The sequence below is a fragment of the Perissodus microlepis genome, chromosome 18 (genome assembly GCF_051167445.1).
Source record: "Perissodus microlepis isolate ML-2025 ecotype Zambia chromosome 18, ASM5116744v1, whole genome shotgun sequence".
Taxonomy (NCBI): domain Eukaryota; kingdom Metazoa; phylum Chordata; class Actinopteri; order Cichliformes; family Cichlidae; genus Perissodus; species Perissodus microlepis.
In genome coordinates, this window is record NC_140478.1 from 10,440,594 (window position 1) to 10,460,865 (window position 20,272).

The 20,272-nt window shown below is 40.0% G+C and overlaps 2 protein-coding genes across 3 annotated transcripts; both read left to right on the forward strand.

Annotated features, from left to right (window-relative positions):
• The first annotated feature begins 3,349 nt into the window (after nt 1–3,349).
• LOC146367294 (complement factor H-related protein 1-like) lies at nt 3,350–12,742 on the forward strand. The gene is made up of 13 exons (XM_084913293.1): nt 3,350–3,473; nt 3,575–3,763; nt 4,276–4,452; nt 4,542–4,721; nt 5,478–5,540; nt 5,622–5,663; nt 6,055–6,117; nt 6,235–6,261; nt 6,366–6,422; nt 6,676–6,837; nt 11,606–11,767; nt 12,377–12,405; nt 12,513–12,742. The coding sequence occupies exons 1-13, from the start codon at nt 3,416–3,418 to the stop codon at nt 12,543–12,545; spliced, it is 1,242 nt and encodes a 413-aa protein (XP_084769419.1). The 5' UTR covers nt 3,350–3,415; the 3' UTR covers nt 12,546–12,742.
• Nucleotides 12,743–15,740: 2,998 nt separating this feature from the next.
• LOC146367295 (coagulation factor XIII B chain-like) lies at nt 15,741–20,272 on the forward strand. 2 transcript variants are annotated; one of them, XM_084913181.1, is made up of 8 exons: nt 15,741–15,868; nt 15,950–16,141; nt 17,612–17,800; nt 18,311–18,352; nt 18,472–18,633; nt 18,722–18,892; nt 19,637–19,662; nt 19,781–20,272. In XM_084913181.1, exons 1-8 carry the CDS (start codon nt 15,814–15,816, stop codon nt 19,799–19,801), a joined length of 858 nt encoding a protein of 285 aa, XP_084769307.1. In that variant the 5' UTR covers nt 15,741–15,813; the 3' UTR covers nt 19,802–20,272. The 2 variants fall into 2 exon arrangements, with proteins under 2 accessions (XP_084769307.1, XP_084769308.1); XM_084913182.1 differs by having other exon boundaries at nt 15,774–15,868; nt 15,955–16,141.

The window sequence follows — 20,272 nt, forward strand, 5'->3', positions numbered from 1 at the left end:
TTGTGACCTGAGTTGTGTCGCCTCTTTAGGCTCTGCCTGTTAATCGTGGTCCCCTGACAGTAAAGCACTTTCGTTCCCACGGCCCTCGGCCTTTCAGACTTCACATAGGGGAATATGCAACATGCTGTGGCTGGTAATTTCAAATGCAATGTTTCTATCAGATCAATAAACATCAGCAAACACACGAACAGTTTGTGTGCAGTTTGTAGCACAGTGTTGCAAGCTAAAGGTCCAGCTGCTGTTTTCACGGGGAGAGAAAAGAAAGGGAGCGAACTTCACTCAGAGATGGAGAAAGATGACAAAGACGGGAAAGAAAGAAGAAATGTTTATATTTAAAGATAAGGACTGATCAGTGGTGTTGGAAATTTAAAGCTTACAAGTAAGTCCTTGTTTTTTTAAATTGGATATCAGGTTTGTGCATGTGACAATATGCTTTTGTTCATGTTGTGAAACCTGCTGCAAAACAAACTGAAGTAGACTCGCTGTGGTTTGCTGCACTGTGATGGGTTTAAAGTAAAGAACAGTGTGTGACCGGTGCACAGTGGCTGTGGTTTCATGAAGTTAAACTGATGATGCTGAGATGCATTCACTGAATTCCATCTTCATACCAACTTTATAGTGTCTAATATAAAGACAGCATAAACTGTGTATTGTATAGAGAATGGAAATTAGCCAGAACAACTCACGAGACATCTGCTGACACCTTGTCAGAGCAGCAGCAGGTCAGCTGATCACAGCCTGTACACTAAGAAAATCTACTGGAGCTCTCAATAGAATTATTGTGTGCTGTGATTCTTTTGCCCACACTGAGCCATTAAGAACGATTTTAGCGTTCCCCACGTGCTCAATCCCACTTCAGCCCCTGACTGTGCTCATTTTTTGCTTAGATGCAGAGTCATCCTCTACAACGTAGCCAACAGAAAACAGATTTCTTTTCTCTGCTCATGTTCTGCTTCACTGATTCAAACTGAGAATATTTACTAGTATTAAAATTTAGACTAAAATAAAGTTTGTATTATCCTACTGAAAGTCTGATTTTTGATTCTCTCACATAACTATCCAGAGGGAAAATCCAATGTTTTCTTATATGTTCATTGGCAAACAATTGTTTTGCTGTGCACAGGAGTAGAGTGGCTCCTCCACCTTTTTGGAGGGTGGGTGATTTGATTCTTCAGTCTGAAGTGTTCTTGAGCAAGACACTGAACATCTTATTTTCCTGCTATTCGACTTTGAACATGTGTGATAGTTAGTAAGCGCCTACAAGGCAGAGAATAGAGTGCTGGCTGAAGGAGTGGATGCAACTAGAAGGAAAAGGATCATTGAGTCCGTTTATTCCACCCCAGTGTTCGTTTTGGACAGCAAAGGCTGGAACACTTGGAACACTTTCCATCCCAGTTAAATTTGTCTCTTTGTGACTGGAAATGCATGCAATTTGGCACTGAGATGCAGATTTTCCAGCAGATCCTTGGATCAAATTGAAGTGTCTGGACTATTCTTTCCATCAAACTCTACTCGCAATTTATTTTCTTTTTTTCACAGTGAATGATTTTTATTTATTTATTTTACAAAAGTGACAATTAAATATTAACTGGTGATTCTAAATTGGCAAGATGTGAACATCTGAGCATGTTGGCCTCTCTGTATAGCCTTGTGACTGGCTGGTGACCTGTGTGGGGTGTACCCTGCCTCTCGCCCTGCGACAGTTGCGATAGGCTCCGGCCTGTCAGCGACCCTGAATCGGATGCGCAGAAGAAAATGGATGGATGCATGCAAAATGTTGTTTTTGAGTGTCAGCCGTTTCCGCTGGATACAAATATATTTTTCACACATTGTCGATGCTTCTGTGCAACTGGTGTTGTTTTGTTCTCAGCGTCTGTCTGCAGCTTTGAACCCGTTTCAGGAACTTAAAAGTAATGTTCAAATCATAGCAGAGCTTTTTCCATGAAATAAATAAATAAAGGAGTATCCCAAAAAAGCAGCTCAGAGAGTGAAATTGTGCTCTTTCATTTCTTCTCGTTTTGAAACACCATGTATGCCATTTTCCAGCCCTGAAATTAGAAAGTTACAGATTCATTAGAATCAAAAGTAGTAACAGAAATGTTGCCTGAAGATGTTCCCTGGATCATCAACAGGGAGAAAAAGGGCGATGCGAGAATACAGTTGCATTTAAAAACACTCAAATCAACCAAGAGCATGACATTATGATACATTTATTTTCCTGGCTTTCTTTGAGAATGTACCATCCTAAAATCTCCTGATTAAAATGTAAAGGTGGTAAAGTGCTTTTATTCAGCCATTGTTTTCTATACAAATCCTATCATTGCATCTGCAGGGTCAGCTAACATCAAGTGGCTGATGCTGAGCCTCAGTTTTTGTACTAATGTGTGCAGTTACAGGTCAAGCTCTAGCATTGCTATGCTTGTCCTGAGCTAAGTGTTACAGCATTGCACATATATAATATTTAACTGATTAATTTGATGACATCAGTTGAATTTGTTGGAGCAGAAGCAGCGAATAAGCAGGGCTAAGGTCAAAGCAGGACAACCTTTACATATGTCATGTGACACAAAATGATGTCAACATATTCGCTGTTAAAAATATTTGCTCTTTTATGGGATGTTTTATGTTTTCTTTGCCATTTTAAATTATAGCCAGAAATCCAATTTTTCCACCAGCACTTTAATGCAGAGCCCATGAAGATCCAGGAGATGGTGATCACACACAAACTAAAGGATCGCATTACAGTCATCAGTAATAATCTAACCCTAAATCATTATTCCTCCTTATTTTATAACATGTTTTCACTTTTTTGCCTTTCACCTGTGTTACTCCAGCCTGACCTTTGGCTTGGCTGTGTTTGGTATTTCAAAACAACAAAACAGTGACCTCTGAACACGGCAGTCCGGGAAATCATTTTGAAATGCGCACTCTAAACAAACTGTTGTGAGAGCTGTTCCAAACAAGGCTGAATCCTGGACGATATATAGAGTAACCCAGCCCACCACACACACACACATACAAACACACACAGACACGCTGGCATTACAGTTATAAAACCAAAAGTCAACATTAAATTAGAAATTAGAAGCTCAAACTAAAGGTGCACAGAGAGTCTGCAACTATAATTGTACAGAAGCAAGTATTTTTGCAATGCTGGTCAGTACATTCCTCCTCGTACAGGTTTCCTGTGCGTCTGAAATCAATTTGAAGGAAGAAAAAATGTAACTCTACAGGTTTGACTTTTCCCTCCAGTTTACTGGATTTTAGATGCTTGCTCCATTTGGGCATGTGGGCAGAGGTATGGTTACATTTTGGGGGAATTTCCTTAAATAATTATTAACCACCTCTGATTTTATCTCGTCTCTGTGCTCTCATGTTTGTTGCATTACTCTGCAGTATTTGAGCTCCTGACAGGATGTGTGCGCGCTATCTTGGATTTGTGCTTCTGATTTGGTTTGCAGGAGTGACGCATGGCAAGAATATTAAATTCACTTCCTGCTATTTTCATACTTAAAAACACATTTTTAAAAAGTGCATTTTCCTCTAGTTGCTTACTTGTTTATCACTTTTTCAGCACAAAATGAAAATGCCTGCAGGGCTCCTGTGCTGAAGGGGGGTTATTATGTCCCTGAAAAAGAGACTTACATTCACGGAGCAGAGCTCACTTACGCCTGTGATTCTGGACGGAAACCGGTGGTGGAGGGTTGGTGGGCGACAAGCACATGTGAAAATGGGAATTGGGTTTATAAACCACAGTGTATACGTAAGTGTTCAGTAATATCTCAACAAATTTGTTTCAGTTAGATGCTACAAATCTGCCGGAGTGCGAACTTTATTCAATACCATCGGTTAGCTGTTCATTAAAAGAACAATGTGGAGTGATGTTGTTGTATGAAAGAAGTAATGCATTCAGTTTTAAGCCATAAAAATTATCCTTATTTGTTATTTGTTTTATTAAATTGTACTCTAATATGTAGTATAATATTTAAAACTACACAGTAATGTAATGCTTACCAAACCCAGCAATGTTTGCTTGATAGCTTAGTGTGAGTCTGACGAGTGATATTACTTTCTTCTGTTTACAGAACAGGGTCCTAAATCAGAACAGTTGAGGAGTGTGTCAGGATACATTTCACTGCGTGTTGTAGTCGTATAACTATGCATGTGACAAATAAAGAATCTTGAATCAATAGAGGACAAGAATAATATGAAAACAAGTAAAATACAGTTTAAAGAAAGTCATCAAACGAGTTTGTTGTTTTTTATCTTCTTCAGATCAAAATGCCTGCCTCCCCCCAACAATACCTCATGGAAAATATGTTAAAGCAAAAGACGGTTGGTACAAAGAACAGGGCACTATTTTGGTACAATGTGACGATGGATATGAACGCAAAGACAAGCATAGCCCCAGGTGTAGAAGAGGAACCTGGAGCTCTTTGCCTGTCTGTGAGAGTAAGTCTGCCAGATCCCACACAAACAAATCACTTTCTCACCACCTTCATCAGTCGGCTTGTAATGACAGGTTTTTTTGTTCCTCACAGGAAGCGGAGATTCATGCAGTGAGCCTCCAAAAATCTCTCATGCAGTCATAATTCATCAATACCAGGAGGTGTTTTCTGCAGGTTCAGAAGTGCAGTATAAATGTGAAGAAGGTTATACTCAAAAGGGCAACGATATCATCATTTGTGAACATAGACAATGGACTGCAGGGCCAACATGCAGTAAGTGTGTAAAAAATACCCTTTAATTTTATTTTTTCTCACCTTTCTAAAACCTAAAACAATGTTACAAAAGTTTATAAGAAACCAGTTTCTATATGTACGTTAATCAGAAGAGATTCATGCACAGCATGTGTAGAAACTGAATTATTGGCTTTTGAAATTGCAGTTGCACTTTGGGACAGCTTTTTGTTTACTTTTTCCTGGTGCAGGTTGATCAAATGTTGCAAAATGACAAATGACCTGCAAGAATATTTATTTCTGCTTATGACAATAAAAATGAACCCTGCAATCCAAAACAAACAAACAAAAAAACCAAAAATTCCCAATAAATACAACAAGGTCTCACTAAAATGAAAGTGGAAAAAATAAAAATCCATATAATTATATAAATGCAGTCCAGGTCTGAGAGACATTAAACTTTACTTTGGCAACAGTCTGTCAGCATCATAACAGGGCAGATTTACTTTTTTTGGGTCTTTTTTCTTCTTCTTTTTTTTATACATGGGCTGCTTAGTTTTTATAGGATGACAACCACACCTTTTATCAGCAGTAACTGAAATAATGTAGGACTTTTGTCTTGTTTGAAAATTTGTATAAAATTTGAGAATAAATCTGATAGGATTGCCACTGTTACTTGAATTGTGCTCTGAATTCATTTGCAAGTCAGCAGGTAAACAACAGTTTATGTGACAGAGCACGTTAGCATTAAAGCTGCTTTTAAGCTGAATAGTCTCAATAATATCTTCGGTTCTGCAGACGAATCATCAGCAGATCAGGGACCCCCTGCATCAGACGCAAACGTCCAGCCTGAGGGGGGAGGTACTTTTTTAATCGTTTTGTCCGTGCACCTAATCTCTGTGTTTGCGTATACTTTAAATCTAAAGCATGTTTTTCATTTAGACAGAAGAGAAAGTGGAGCTGGCAGTGGTAAACAACTGGAGGGTAAGTGAAACATATTAATTGGTGGATCCAGTCATCTCATCTCTGAGATTATTGCAGCATTTTTGTACACAGATATTTATTTTTGACTCTCATTTTTGATTTAGAAACAAGAATTGCAAGACAAGCATTAAAAAAGAAAACAGAAACTAGTAAATTTCAAATGCTTTGCAGATTATTTGGCTTCAATTTTCACCCCAACCCTTATCACAGATCTGAGGAAGCTCTAAATTATCATGTCATTACTCTCCATCTTAATAAAGCAGCCCTTCGTGCTTCCAGCCCATCACATTTTTACATAGATACCTGAAGGAAAACCTGACGCCTTAAATGAGTAGATTAAAAATATGAACTGTTGCTGTTTGTGCTGTGACCTCTTCTTGTCACCAACCAGTGGGGGGAGTGGGCAGAGGACAGCACGACCCTGCTGTCAGTGGGGGACAACCTTCAGGTGGAGGTAGGTTTTAGACATAAATCAGATATGAATGAGTGTGTATTTGCCTTGCAGTCCAATGTTTCTATGAAATCTATGCAGCATGTACCACATAACTAATGAGTTATCTGTTCTCATCAGGTAGAGGAACTACTGGACATCAGGGAGGTACAGCTGGCAGCAGGACTCATTTATAAGTCAAAGAAGTTTATAAAGTGAAGCTAACTGATCTGTTGTCTGTATTTGTACATTATCTGCTCTGAATCCTGCAGGATCTTCTAGCACCTCTGACTCAAATAACAGAGACAGTAGACCCATGCCGGTGAATAGTAAGTTGCTTTTCCACTTAATCAGCATATACATCAAATTCAGTTTATATATTTAATTTAGTTTTTTGAATGACAACAAGCAGCTGGATTGGAATAAGAAGCCAGCGTTAATGAATGAATGAATGAATAAAACTTGTTGATCACTGCAATAATGATTCATGTGGGTAAGTTGTACAGGAATTCAAAGATTATGAAAACTAAACAGCTGAGTACACAATGATCATTTATTTACACTCACTTTCTCTTATTTTAGTTCAGTCATGTGGAGCCCGCCCAAACATCGGAAATGCTGTAGTTGTGGAAGAAGGTCCAATTTATTTAAAATACCAGTGTAATAGCTTTTACAAACTAGCTGGTCCAGACACTGTGAATTGTTACGGTGATGGTAGCTGGTCCAAACTACCCACCTGTGAAGGTATATGAAAATTAATTTTTACTCCAAAAGTTTAAAAATGTTCTCAAAAATTCTACTTATGTTTGTCTGTGAAGGTTCTCAGTCATCCAGGTCATCGTAGTCTAAGGAGCTTGCAAAGAAAAGCGTCTGGAATTCTTTAAGTCAGAGGTCCCCAATCCCAGTCCATGAGGGCCGGTGTCCCTGCAGGTTTTAGATGTGTCCTTGATCCATCACAGCTGATTTAAATGGATAAATTACCTTCTCAACATGTCTTGAAGTTCTCCAGAGGCCTGGTAATGAACTAATCATGTGATACAGGTGTGTTGACCCAGGGTGAGATCTAAAACCTGCAGGGACACCGGCCCTCGTGGACTGGGATTGGGGACCCCTGCTTTAAGTTGCTTGAAGACGTTTCACCTCTCATCCAAGAAGCTTCTTCAGTTCTACGGTCAAATGGCGGAGAGTCCCAGATTTAAACCCAGTGGGAGTATCCCCCCAAAGAGGGACAAAGGACCCCCTGATGATCCTCTAATCGCCTGAGCCAAGGTGTGAAAACTGGTGTGGGTCCCAATCAGCCAGGGTTTCGGGTGAGCTGATTGTGAAACCTGACCTCACCTTATCATGTGATTTCCTGAGGTCAGATGGCCCAGGATGTGCGTGGGCGTTAAGGTGTCTGGGGAGGGAACTCAAAACTGGATTATAGATGGCAGACAGTTGGTGTCGTAAACCTCCGCCTCTGTTCAAAGATGGTCGCTCACAGTGGCTTCTTTCACTCCTCTTTCAAACCATCTGTCCTCTCTGTCCAAAATGTGAACATTGGCATCCTCGAAAGAGTGTCCTTTATCCTTAAGATGCAGATGGACAGCTGAGTCTTGTCCTGTGGAGGTGGCTCTTCTATGTTGTGCCATGCGCTTGTGAAGTGGCTGTTTGGTCTCTCCAATGTAGAGGTCTGGGCATTCCTCGCTGCACTGTACAGCATCAGTGTTGGGTAAGTTACTTTAAATTAGTAACTTAGTTACATTACTAGTTACTTCCATCAAAAGTAACTCAGTTACTTCAAGTTACTCGTTACTTTCAAAGTAACTAGTTACTAGGGAAAGTAACTTTGGTTTTACTCAGACTTCTCTTGTTAATGTGTTGCTAACTGGATACCCAGCAAGAGTGCCAGTCTTCTAGCTTGCTTACTTGCCACAAGTGCACTGTGCCACCTATTAAAAAATAATGTGCATATTTCCACGAGAGAAATCCCACGCCTGGACCGTCGTTGACCGCCGCCATGATTCTAGTCTACGTCACAGCGTCATGTGCGCTTTTTACATCCAACACAAAAACTGCAGTCGTGGTGCTTTTGATTGTACTCAGAAATTCTGCCTTCCAAATAGGAAGATGTAGGCAACACCAGACTGCAGATGAGCTGCATACAGAGCTGGACTGGGACAAAAAAATCAGCCCGGGCGTTTTGACTAGATACCGGCCCGCCATTATAGCAAATATCATAAAGCCTTTGAATGAAAACAAACGCTGTTGTGACAGTGATGTACACTGTTTTGATGGTATATATGTATCAATCTATCAATCATTTGTTGTAAGACTCAGATAATTATTTATTAAAAGCTAGACATTTGAAATGAGAATAAGAAAGTATTTCTTTGTGCCCCCCTTTCCCTGTTAATGCCCTACCTGGCCCCCTGGCAACACTTTGCTAGACCCGCCCCTGCACAGTTACCAGCTGTCAGCTACATAGAAAAGGATCCTGGTGTTATTTGTCTCTCAGACACAGTTCATAACTTCCCTTCAACTCATTCATGTCACCTAAAAGGTAAACCTGTTTCTCCATCACCTGTTCAGCTCTGATGATTCAGTAAGGACATCTCCTGGTTTCATCTGGTTTCCCACTCACCAGATATACAAACCGACATCATGACCAGCAGGTTCATAGCTGTGGCTCCAGCAAACATCAGCTGATACTAGAAATTAATATTAAATAAATTCTAACAACAGCTGATCAAACGTGCTGCTGTTGTTTAACGCGACATCCGGTGGTTTCCTCTTTCTGGCGCAAAGCGGACGATAAATAAACAAGAGGGAAAAGCCGATCAGCTGATCATTGATCAGTTTCATGATTAAAGTAGCAACAGGAGAGGGAGGGTGAGAGAAGAAGAGGCAGCTATGCAGCAAAGACACAGAATAACTCCAGCTTTGTGTCTTTTTCATTGTAGCTGAGGTCCGGGACAAACTGTTCCTTTTCACCTAAATACGAAACGCGTAATATTTTCTCTGAATAACAGACGATTCCATTTTTTAGGGAACGGTTGGCAACTCTAATAATTAACCGTATGAACAAAATAAAGTTCAACATCAGTAACATAGCAACCACCCAGCTGTATAGAAACCCCGTCATGCTAGCTAGCACGCAGTACGAAAAAGTCAGCACAACGAAAATAAACTCCAACTAAACTTGGTTTATATCTGACCCAGAGAGACTGCAGGTCATAACTTCTTACCTGAAGTTCAGTTCACCTGACACTCGGACCGGCGGCTGCCTCGGGTCTCTGCTCCTCCTGCCTCCCCTTTCTCTCATCCACCTGCTGGCCTCCACCACTTGCTAATGTTACTGAATCTGTGGAAGCTCCGCGATAGCCACCACACGAAGTAACGAATAACGAGCCTATCTAAATCCCAGTAACGAGTAACGCGTTCCTGATTTTGGCATAATAACTAGTTACCGTGCTCGTTACCACAATAATAACGTAGTTACTGTAACGCGTTACTTAATAACGCGTTAGTCCCAACACTGTACAGCATACACCACATTGTTAAGTCTGTGTTTAGGAGTTTTGTCTTTCGGGTGAACCAGTTTTTGTCTGAGTGTGTTGCTGGGTCTGAAATGCACCGGGATGTCGTGCTTGGAGAAAACTCTCCTGAGTTTTTCTGATACACCGGCTACATAGGGGATGACAATGTTGTTGCGTCTGTCCTTCTTATCCTCCCTCGCTGGTGTCTGGTCTTCTTTTCTATGCATCTTTGCTGACTTTATGAACGCCCAATTAGGATAACCGCATGTTTTAAGTGCTTCCTTTACATACGTGTGTTCCTTCTTTTTCCCTTCAGGCTTAGAGGGAACATGTTCTGCCCGGTGGTGTAGGGTCCTAATTACCCCAAGTTTTTGTTCCAGAGGGTGATGGGAGTCAAAGAGGAGGTACTGGTCCGTGTGTGTGGGCTTCCGGTAAACTTAAATGTTGAGGTTGCCATTCTCTTCAATGTGCACAGCGCAGTCCAGGAAAGGCAAACAGTCGTCCTTTGTGTCTTCTCTGGTGAACTTGATGTTTTTATCCACGGCGTTAATGTGCGCAGTGAAGGATTCCACTTCTTGTGTCTTGATTTTGACCCAGGTGTCGTCTACATATCTGTACCAGTGGCTGGGTACTCTCCCTTTGAAAGAGCCAAGAGCCTTCCTTTCCACTTCCTCCATGTAAAGGTTGGCTACAATAGGTGACACGGGGGAGCCCATGGCACAGCCATGTTTTTGTCTGTAGAAGTCTTCGTTGTATTTGAAATATGTTGTGGTAAGGCAGAGGTCTAACAGTGTGCAGATCTGATCGGGTGTGAAGTTGGTCCTGTCTTCCAAGGAGCTGTCTTCTTGTAGTCATTTTCTGACAGTCTCCACAGCCTCCGTGGTGGGTATGCAAGTGAAGAGAGAGACTACATCAAAGGACACCATCGTTTCATCTGGGTCCAGGGTAAGTTTCTGGACCTTGTCAGTGAAGTCGGTGGAGTTCTTGATGTGGTGTGGGGTGTTCCCCACGAGAGGTGCAAGGATGGTAGCAAGGTGTTTCGCAATGTTATAAGTGGCTGAGTTTATGCTACTGACTATAGGTCTGAGTGGGACCCCTTCCTTGTGGATTTTTAAGAAGTCCGTAAATGCAGGGTATGGCATCCCCTGGGTAAAGGTGGTGATATGTAAGGCGGTCAATGATTCTTGAAGGCAAGCTATAACTTTCTTTTTGTAGCTGCTTGTGGGGTCTCGCTTTAAGGCTTCGTAGGTATTGTTGTCACTGAGGAGAGTAGTGATCTTTGTGTGGTAATCTGTAGTGTTTAGGACCACGGTGCATCTTCCCTTATCAGCTGTTAAAACAGTGATGTTGTGGTCTTTGCTCAGGGAAGCAACGGCCTTCTTTTCTTGTATTGTGAGGTTGGACGGAGGGACTTTGGCACTGGAGAGGGTGGCTGAGACTTTCATCCTGATTTGCTCTGCTTCCGTCTGTGATAATTTATTAATCCATATGGCGGTTTCTGTGGCTGTGATGAGGTCCACTATGGGCAACTGTTGCGGGGAAATGGCAAAATTGAGTCCTTTGGCTAATACTCTCTTTTCAGGTTCAGTGAGATTCCAGTCTGAAAAGTTCTTTACCCATTTCTCCTGACTGTCTTCAGGTGTGTTTTCTTCCCTGAGTTGTGTAGGTTCAGAATGAGGGGTGTGTGTTTTTGAAAGCAAGGTGTGAAATTTCCTGCAGTTGAAGGGTGTTTCTCCCAAAATGTACGGCAATATGTCTGTGAAGGTTCTCAGTCATCCAGGTCATCGTAGTCAAAGGGGGTCCTTTTGTCCCTCTTTGGGGGAATACTCCCACTGGGTTTAAATCTGGGACTCTCCGCCATTTGACCTTAGAACTGAAGAAGCTTCTTGGATGAGAGGTGAAACGTCTTCAAGCAACTTAAAGAATTCCAGATGCTTTTCTTTGCAAGCTCCTTTGACTCTTCTTATGTTTCTTTTTACTTGTTGTTTTTGCAGAAGCGTTCTGTGTGGTGGATCCTGCTAGATATGCTGGTTATGGTTTTGCAGCAGCTCAACCTGAATACATGCAGGAAGGAGAAGAAAAACATTTTTCTTGTACTGGAAGAGACAGACATATTTATGTTCGGTGTGCTAACACAAGAATATATTTGGGCAGATGTAAGCATTTATCTCTTTACATTTTAACTCTTTCAGTTTCTATTTTCCTTTAGCAGCAAACATGTATGAAAATTTCTTCTCTGGGACCTGATACACAAATGAGAGGAATAGTGAAAGAAAAATAAAATAAATAAACATTTCCCACACAGGAACATACTGAAATAGCATTGCTGATTTGTTAAAAGCTGCAGCTGATGTTTGTCTATAGGAATGACACATTCACTTCATGTTGTATTATGTAGAGTTGTCCCCAGCTTCCAACAGCCAAATTCATCTACCTGCCTTCGTCCCAGCACATCACACAAAGCAGGAGATTCACTCTTTATCACAGGAACAAAGTGATTTAGTGTGCAGCATCCACACTTGTTCCAGTTGCCCCCAAATCACCACAAAACAGTTTGTTATGGTTACAAAAAACAAAATGAAGTAACTTCAACAAATGTTAATATGGAATAAAAGTAAAACATGAGGAATAAAAGCAGTCTGGCTCTTTAAGAACAGAGAGGATTTTCCTCTGTGGGTTTATCTTTGAATGCAGTGAATCAGTCCTCACTGATAAAGTTTATGGATCTGAGCTTCTAACTGACAAACTATCTGCTTCGTGTTTAGGTTGTTATGGATCTGAATTTGCATATCATGTAAGTGTTATTCTTTGATTTATTTTCAAACAAATATAGTTTCTTTGAAATAAATGTGCTTGATGTTTTTCACTCAGCTGTTGTTTGTTTGTTTGTGTTTTAATCAGGAGTCTTGCTACGAACTCAGAGCACCTGTCTGAAACACTTCAACCAGAACCTGCAGAGCAACAATGAAACATGTTTCTTTTCTTTGTACAGTTTTGGGGCTGATTGTTCTTTAAACACCAAACTGTCCATAAATGATTTGAACTTTTCATGCACTCAATACATGATGTGCACACTGAATCCATAAAGTGTTGATGGCTGGCTGAGGTCTGAATAAAATGTTTCATCATCAGAGACGTCTTTGTATTGCTTTGTCTACTAACTGTGTAGAACAGTTCTTTTATTATGCACATCAAAATGTTGTTCAATAAATAACAATAACGGAAACATTATAGTAAGCACACAAGCACAAGTTTATTGATTTGTTTTACTTCATGATGGTGTTGGCTTTGGTTAGTGACCGAGAGAATGAGATTGTGGATACAAGCTGCAGAAAACAGCTTCATCTGAAGGTTGGCTGAACTCAATTTTACAGATGAGGTGATGATGAGTTGATGCACCACAGTATCACAGAGAAACGTGTCATACACACACTGGTCCACTGTTACACAGTTAACAGTTGTCACAGGTTGACATTTTCAAACAGTCTGTGACGGCACAAAAACCCTCATTTGGTGTCCTGGTCCAAGAAACATACAACCCAGCATTTGAGCCAAGCCCAAAGATTCTTGTGCTTCACAATATCAAAAGCAGAAAGCAGCTAATGTTCAAAAGAATGAGGGCTGTGATATCTCCTGAATCTAATGTGAGTCACAAATAATTGATCACCTTCAACAAATCTTTTTCAGGAACATGAAAAGCTCTGAAGTCTGACTGAAATAGTTGCTGTATCTCATTTGAGAAGAAATCATAACAAAACCACTTTTCCCAACACTTTTGACATTAATTTACAATTTGTAATTTGTGTTAACAGGACAACGATTTCTTAGACTCAGCATAAAGGTTACATTTTATTAGAGTAAACCCTGGATTACTGTATTGTTAAAAAAAGCAGGAACAGTGGTTTGACGAAGTATTTTTGGTTTTTTGTAATATTCAACAAACAAACCTGAATAAATACAAAATCCAGTTTGTAAATGACGATTTCATTTATTAAGGGATATAAAGCTATTCAAATCAATCTGCCCCTGTGTGAAAAAGTAATTGCTCCTCTTGTTAAACCATGAAACAGTAATTAACCACATTTTAACCACAAAAGGTGAGTTCAGTTTCAAGAAGCCACAGCCTGCTTACCTGATTACTACCAGGTCAAGAAATCACTGAAATAGAACCTGGCTGACAAGAAACATGTCATGTCCTGATCTGATGAAACAGCTGAGAAACAGATGTCAGTGAATTTGTTTCTCAGCTGTTTCTTCTAGAAAAGGTTTGTCTAGAGATTGAGAAACGGGTGAACCTTCACAGGAAAGATTTACTCAAATTTGGTGGTTATTGGTGTCTGGGGCTGGGCGCTCAGGTATGTACCGGCCTGCCGCTCGTAACTTGGCCAGGCCTCTTCTGGGCTGTGGGGGCCCTCAGGCCTCTGGCCTCTGGGCCTGTGCCTCAGTTCACTCTGGCAGAGCCTGCGGGCACGCCACTGCAGCCCCCTCTGACTTCTACTCCGTGGCTGCTGGGTGAACCCTCGTCTGGGGCTCTCCTCAGCTCTTCGCAGGAGGGTGGCACGGATGCCCCTCCAGTGGTCCTCCTTGGGCTCTCGCACTCTGGGACCTCTGGATGTCTGGGGCCTGGATCTCCTCCATACCTGCTTCATGCCCTGGGGGACGGGTCTATGGCTCCCCACACCCTCTAGCAGATCATTACATGGAGAAACCTTTTGAATAGAAGTGTGCTGATCCACACAGGTGTTCACAGACACAAACTACACCTTTCTTGGCTGCTACCTCAAAGCACATTGTGCGCTGTCGGTCCTGTGTGCTGCACAACAACATTCAACATTTAGTATTTACTCTTATTTACTGTTAGCTAGATTAATGCAATAGTGCTGTGTTTATTATGTTGTTCTCTTTTTTCTTTCTTTTTCTCTCAACAGGTGATCCGGGAGATTTTTTTTCCTTTTTAAGTGTCCTTTCTCACTGTCCCCGTTCCCCTCTGTTTTTCTGTTCCTTGCAGGAAGTCACACGAGAACCCAGAACAACATCTTAAGAACTTCAGGTCTCACTTCTCAGTTGAGTTCAGATTCATGATTCAACAATTAGGAACAACTGGGAACAACAGCAACTCAACCACAAAGTGGTAGACCACGTAAAAACACAGAAGGAGTCAGAAAATGCTGAGGCACACAGTCAGCAGAGGTCACCAACTTTCTGTAGAGTTTATTGTTACAGACCTCCAACCTTCATGACGGCTTTAGATCAGCTCAAGAACAGCACGTAGAGGTTTCATGGAACAGGCTTCTTGTTCGAACAGGACTGCGCACCAGTGCAGAAAGCAAGGTCCATAAAGACATAGATGAGCAACTTTGACCTTCACAGTCATGACCTCAATCTGACAGAACACCTTTGGGATGTATTAGAGCAGAGAATATGAGTCCAGTCTTACACCTCCATTCACCACGATGCTAGCCTAGCAATTTAATGATGCTCGCTTAAAATAAAATGGGGGAGTAATGTGACTTTATTTACCTCACCAAGGTTCAACTGCATCACTTTGACTTCTTGCATTAATCCTCACATTAGAGTCATGTACACAGTGAATATATCACCCACATTATCATTGCTTCTTACTACACAGATATATGTTTCTTACAGTCATTTCAAGTAGTGTGTAAACTTTGATGGAAACCATAAAAATGTTAGCATGTTAGATATACTTTTAGAAGCAGCTGAATAAATTGCACAATCAGGTCAAACATACAGCCTCTGATCCATCGAGTCCGGGAAGTGACTTTGAAATTTGGACAGTAAATAGTTTCATTGATTTGATGTTTCAAAGTAAATGATTCTTGTTGGCTTCAGGGAAAATGCTCAGAACTGCTCCAAACATACGACCCAATGTGTAATGAATGAAATCAATGAAAAATAGATGTTGCTGAGATTTTTATTTCTTTTCTTCATGTTTAAAAAGAACCTCAATAAAAAAAAATGTGACCACATATTTGAGTAAACGTTTGTGGGAAAACAGTATTTTTTTCCACGTTCTTTCTCAAAAGTTGTTTTGAATGTGTACGAACTTTTTTCCATCCCACAAAATGGGAAGGGCCAAGATGATTGCACAAACTTTCGGGTGACAGTTGTGATAAGTAGCTGGTTCTCATGTGGATTACCTTTAACTGCTGGTGCTGCTTTGTTGTTGGACGATTTAAAAATGTGCATCAAATATTTTGCATTTGCTCTTCTTTGGTTTCCTGGAGTGCTGCACGGTGAGAACAACAAGTAACTTCACAGACAAACATTTACACTGGTTGATAATGTTTTGCACTTACTTCAGTGTTGTGTTTCAGCACAGAGCACCACACAGGCCTGTGATGCTCCCACACTGGACGGTGGCTTCTTTGCCCCAAAGCAAGAGACTTACTCTCAGGGCACCAAGCTGAGCTACACCTGCAACGAAGGACGTACGCTAGCAATGAAGGGTTGGTGGGCAACCAGCACATGTCACAATGGAAAATGGTCTCATCAGCCACAGTGTATAGGTAAGTCCTGCCAACAGCTCTTCTTTCTTTGCTTGTTTGTCTTGGTTGAAATATGTTTGCACTAATTTCATGAGACAGTAAGTTAGAATGAACTCCTTTTTACTTTATGTGACTTTTAATTTAATGCCAACATCAGTTTAAAATTTTAATGTGTCAGATTTATTTTTAAGTGTTTCACTAACGTAAAGAAATCTGGTCGCCTTCTTTCCAAGCTCCTTAAACTGCCATAACCTGGATGACTGAGAACCTACACAGACGCAATGAGCATAATAAATCCAAAGCCCTCGTATAGAGAGCCTGTTTTTACTGTCAGTGTGATAGAGTGTCCTCACTGATCAGGAGATAATAAAGATATAACTGTCAGAATTATGACTGTTTCTATGACTGTCTCAAAGACTACATTTTATGTTAACTTTTAAAAGAATATAATATTGATTACATGTCAGAATCAAAAGAAAATTCCAACATTGCTGATTTTTCAGAATCTGATTGAAACCTATGTGAAATTTTAAAGATAATTCACCTCGTTTAAAAAGTAATAAGGTGCGGCAAACATTCTTCAGAAATTGTGGCCATATTGACATGTTAGTATCACCTAACACAACTGCTGCAGATTTGCAGATTTAACATTGAGCACATTAACCTGCTGGAAGCAGTCAGTAGAAAATGGTCGGCTGTGGTCCCCAACAATAGTAGGCTTTGGTGTTTAAATGATGGGACCCAAAGTAGGCTGAGAAAACATCAGTAGACCCTACCAGCCTGAATCATGGATCCATCCTGCCTTAGATGGAAAATTAGTGATGGATGGATGGCTTCAGAACAACAATCAGATGATGAGCAGCGAGCAAGACTTGGGAAGGAAGAATTCATTATTTTACTGGAATGGTTGGGGGGAGAAGAAAGGACGACATAAAGAGACGAGGACAATGAGAGAAAAAACAAAAGATTTAGTACTTACAGCAGGAACAGGGATCGAAAAGTGGTGATAAAAGAATAAAAGTTCACATCACATGAAATTCTCCAGCAGCCTAAATCTAGTATGTGAGGAGAGGAGTTTCAAATTTAATTCTGCGTTTTAAAGGAGCCAATAAAGTGAAGATGATACAGGAGAAGTATGGTGGTTCTTTCTAGTCCCTGATAGTACTCTTGCTGCAGTATTTTGGATTAACTGTAAAGTATCTGTAAGTATCCGGTTAGACACCACAGTCTGCACACTATGATGAAAATTATTGGTCAACAAAATTAATACTGGTCAACACAGAACAAATTCGAGACCAATGCTGTTAATAAGGGCAATTTATGTAGTTTTTGTTTTCAGGTCCTCACAGTTTTTTGAGCCATGACTCAACACGCAAAAGTTTTTATGATTAGCATTTAAGGACTGTAGGTTTTGTGGGTTTGATCCTGTGAATAAGCTACAAACAAACAGCCCTGCTCTGGGATTAATAAAGTCTTAAACTAATTTTACAGAAAGCATGAATGCGTGCAGCGTGCCTCCTAAAATCCCCCATGCAGTCATCGTTCATCAGGACTACCAGGAAGTGTTTGCAGCAGGTTCAGAAGTGCAGTATGAGTGTGAGGATGGATACACTGCAGAGGGAGCACACAACAAAAAATCTGTTTGTACACAAGGAAGCTGGACACAAGGCCCGACCTGCAGTAAGCTGACTGTTTAATGAGATCTGCATTTATGTATTTACTTTTTATGAATTGGCAATAATCCACAGTAAGTTTAAAAACAACTGATCACATGACACTTGTATCAGTGCACAAATGAATGAGAATGTTTAGTGAATGATCAGGTGGTCAGAAATATAATAAATAAAAAAGAATAAGTATTCTGCAATCATTTGAAGTTTACAGTCTACAAATGATGCACGTTTAAACAGGAAGTGGACTGTCAGTGTCTGTTTACAGTCTTTTCTGCTGTTCATAGTGAAATTTAATAAAATACAAAAATACAAAAAAAACAGATATTTAATACATATGGAGTGACTTTATCCTTTTATTTTTGGGTGTTTTTGAGCAGTAAAAGTTCTTGGATGCATATGTAGTGTGTGTAGAACCTTGTTAACATAAAAATGACTGACAAACTTTATAAAATAATAATAGAGAAAATGTTCAAATTGGCCTAATCTCAAAGCAAAATAACTGTTTTGTGTCTTTCAGGATCTTCAAATGAGGGAGACACACGTCTTCGTTATACAACAAGTAAATAAGTACATTATTTTCTCCTTGAATTTATTCATGCTGATGAAATCAGAATGTTAAGTTCATTACCTCGGCCACAGTTTGGTGTTTACAGAAATATTCCTGCGTTTTCATTTCAGTTCAGAATTGCGGAAACATCCCTGTTATTGAAAATGCTGTTGCTCAGCAAACTTCACAATACTATTTGACATACCGATGCCAACGTTTCTACATATTAGTGGGTCCAGAAACAGTGAAGTGTATCAGCAGTCGTATGTGGTCAGACTTACCTAAGTGTAGAGGTATAAACACATCAATGATAATCATTTTTAAGGATCTGTTAAAGCGTTGGGGAGAAATTTTAATTTAATGGTTGTTTCTTGTGTCCAGCTAACTTCTGTGCTGTCAACACCAATGACAATCCTGAATACATATCTGTGGGAACTGTGCACATAGAAAATGGTGAGGAAGAGAGAGTGGAGTGTGTGAAACCACACAGCTGGTCGATGGAACAATATTCTATGGTTCGATGCATCAGTGGAAGAGTGGAGGCAACTAAATGTAAGTATTACTGTAAACTCTCTATGTTTGAATGTGTCAGTCAGAAAAGAGTTTTCAGTGCTGTGTTGCCTACATGTTAACACGTTTTTATTACCTATAAGAAAGAAAACTTTTTAATAAATAAAACAACTGAACATGAATCGTTTTAATAACAACTACATTTTAAAAGATCTGAGCACTTAATGTCTCTCAGTGTCGCCAAATCCAACCAAGCTTTTACAACTTTAAACTCCTTTAAACACACAGAAAAAAGTACAGCAACACTGCTGATTCACTGATTCCTTGTAGCACATGCTGCAGCCCTGACAGCTTCCCTTTCCCTGCACTAATGCCTGTGATGATTTAAACCTAAAGTTATCCTTGGCATTTCCACTTGGCAATTTCTAGTGGAATCGCAATAGATCTTATAGACCTGATGAATATGTATTTCTTTAAAACATGCAAAAAAGCTTTAAACAGAGTTTACTGTGTGATCACCTTTAATGAGGCTGATAAATATGTTGTTTACTTTGTGCCTCGTGTAAACACAGGGGACTATTTAGTAAACAACCATATCCATTTCTATAGAAACTTCTGCCTCATGCAGTGATTTAAACAGTATCCCAGTAAAGTCGATTCAACAAAATATCAAACCTGATAAAAACTGCCAGCAGCTTGTAGACATGTAGAAAACTGAACACACCTCATCTGCAAATGTTAAGTAACTGAAGTGTTCACACTGAGCTTCTGCATCACTGTTTACAGGTTGTAACAGGCTGGAACATGCAGTGGTGAGTGTTCCTCTTTAAAAGAAATGCTGTTATTGATCTGTCATTTAAAGAATAAGAATTGCATCTTGATTTTTTTACACTCGTAATTTATTCATAAAACATATTTTCTTCTAACCAGAGGTGCGAAGCACAGCTGTAGCTGTGGATTTCCTCACCACCCTGGAGCTTTTAAAGGAGACACCTGACATATGATCACATCACACCCTGTATCAGCTTTTCATTTTCATCTTTGAAGGTGTCAGAGAAAATGGTTTATGTGCTTATATATAAAACAAAAACACCAGTGAAAAGAATAAAGTCTCAGATTTTACCATCAGGACTCCTGCTGCTCTTTATTGTTCTTGTTTGTATCTCAAGAGCACTGATTTTGAAGTGTCAGGGTGACAAGTTGTTAAAGGTTCTCACATGTCCTGTCCTACCTGGAGCCACCAGACACTCAAAGATCCTACAAACTAAAACACATCTTTTGTTTATTTATTTTTCAGTTGTCATTTATTGATTAAGAAACAAAGTTTGGAAAAAAAGACATTACCACTTTAAAGTATTTGGAATATTGAATTCTCAAACAATTCTGATCAAAGTTATAGGAAACAGTAAAGAAAAGAAATAA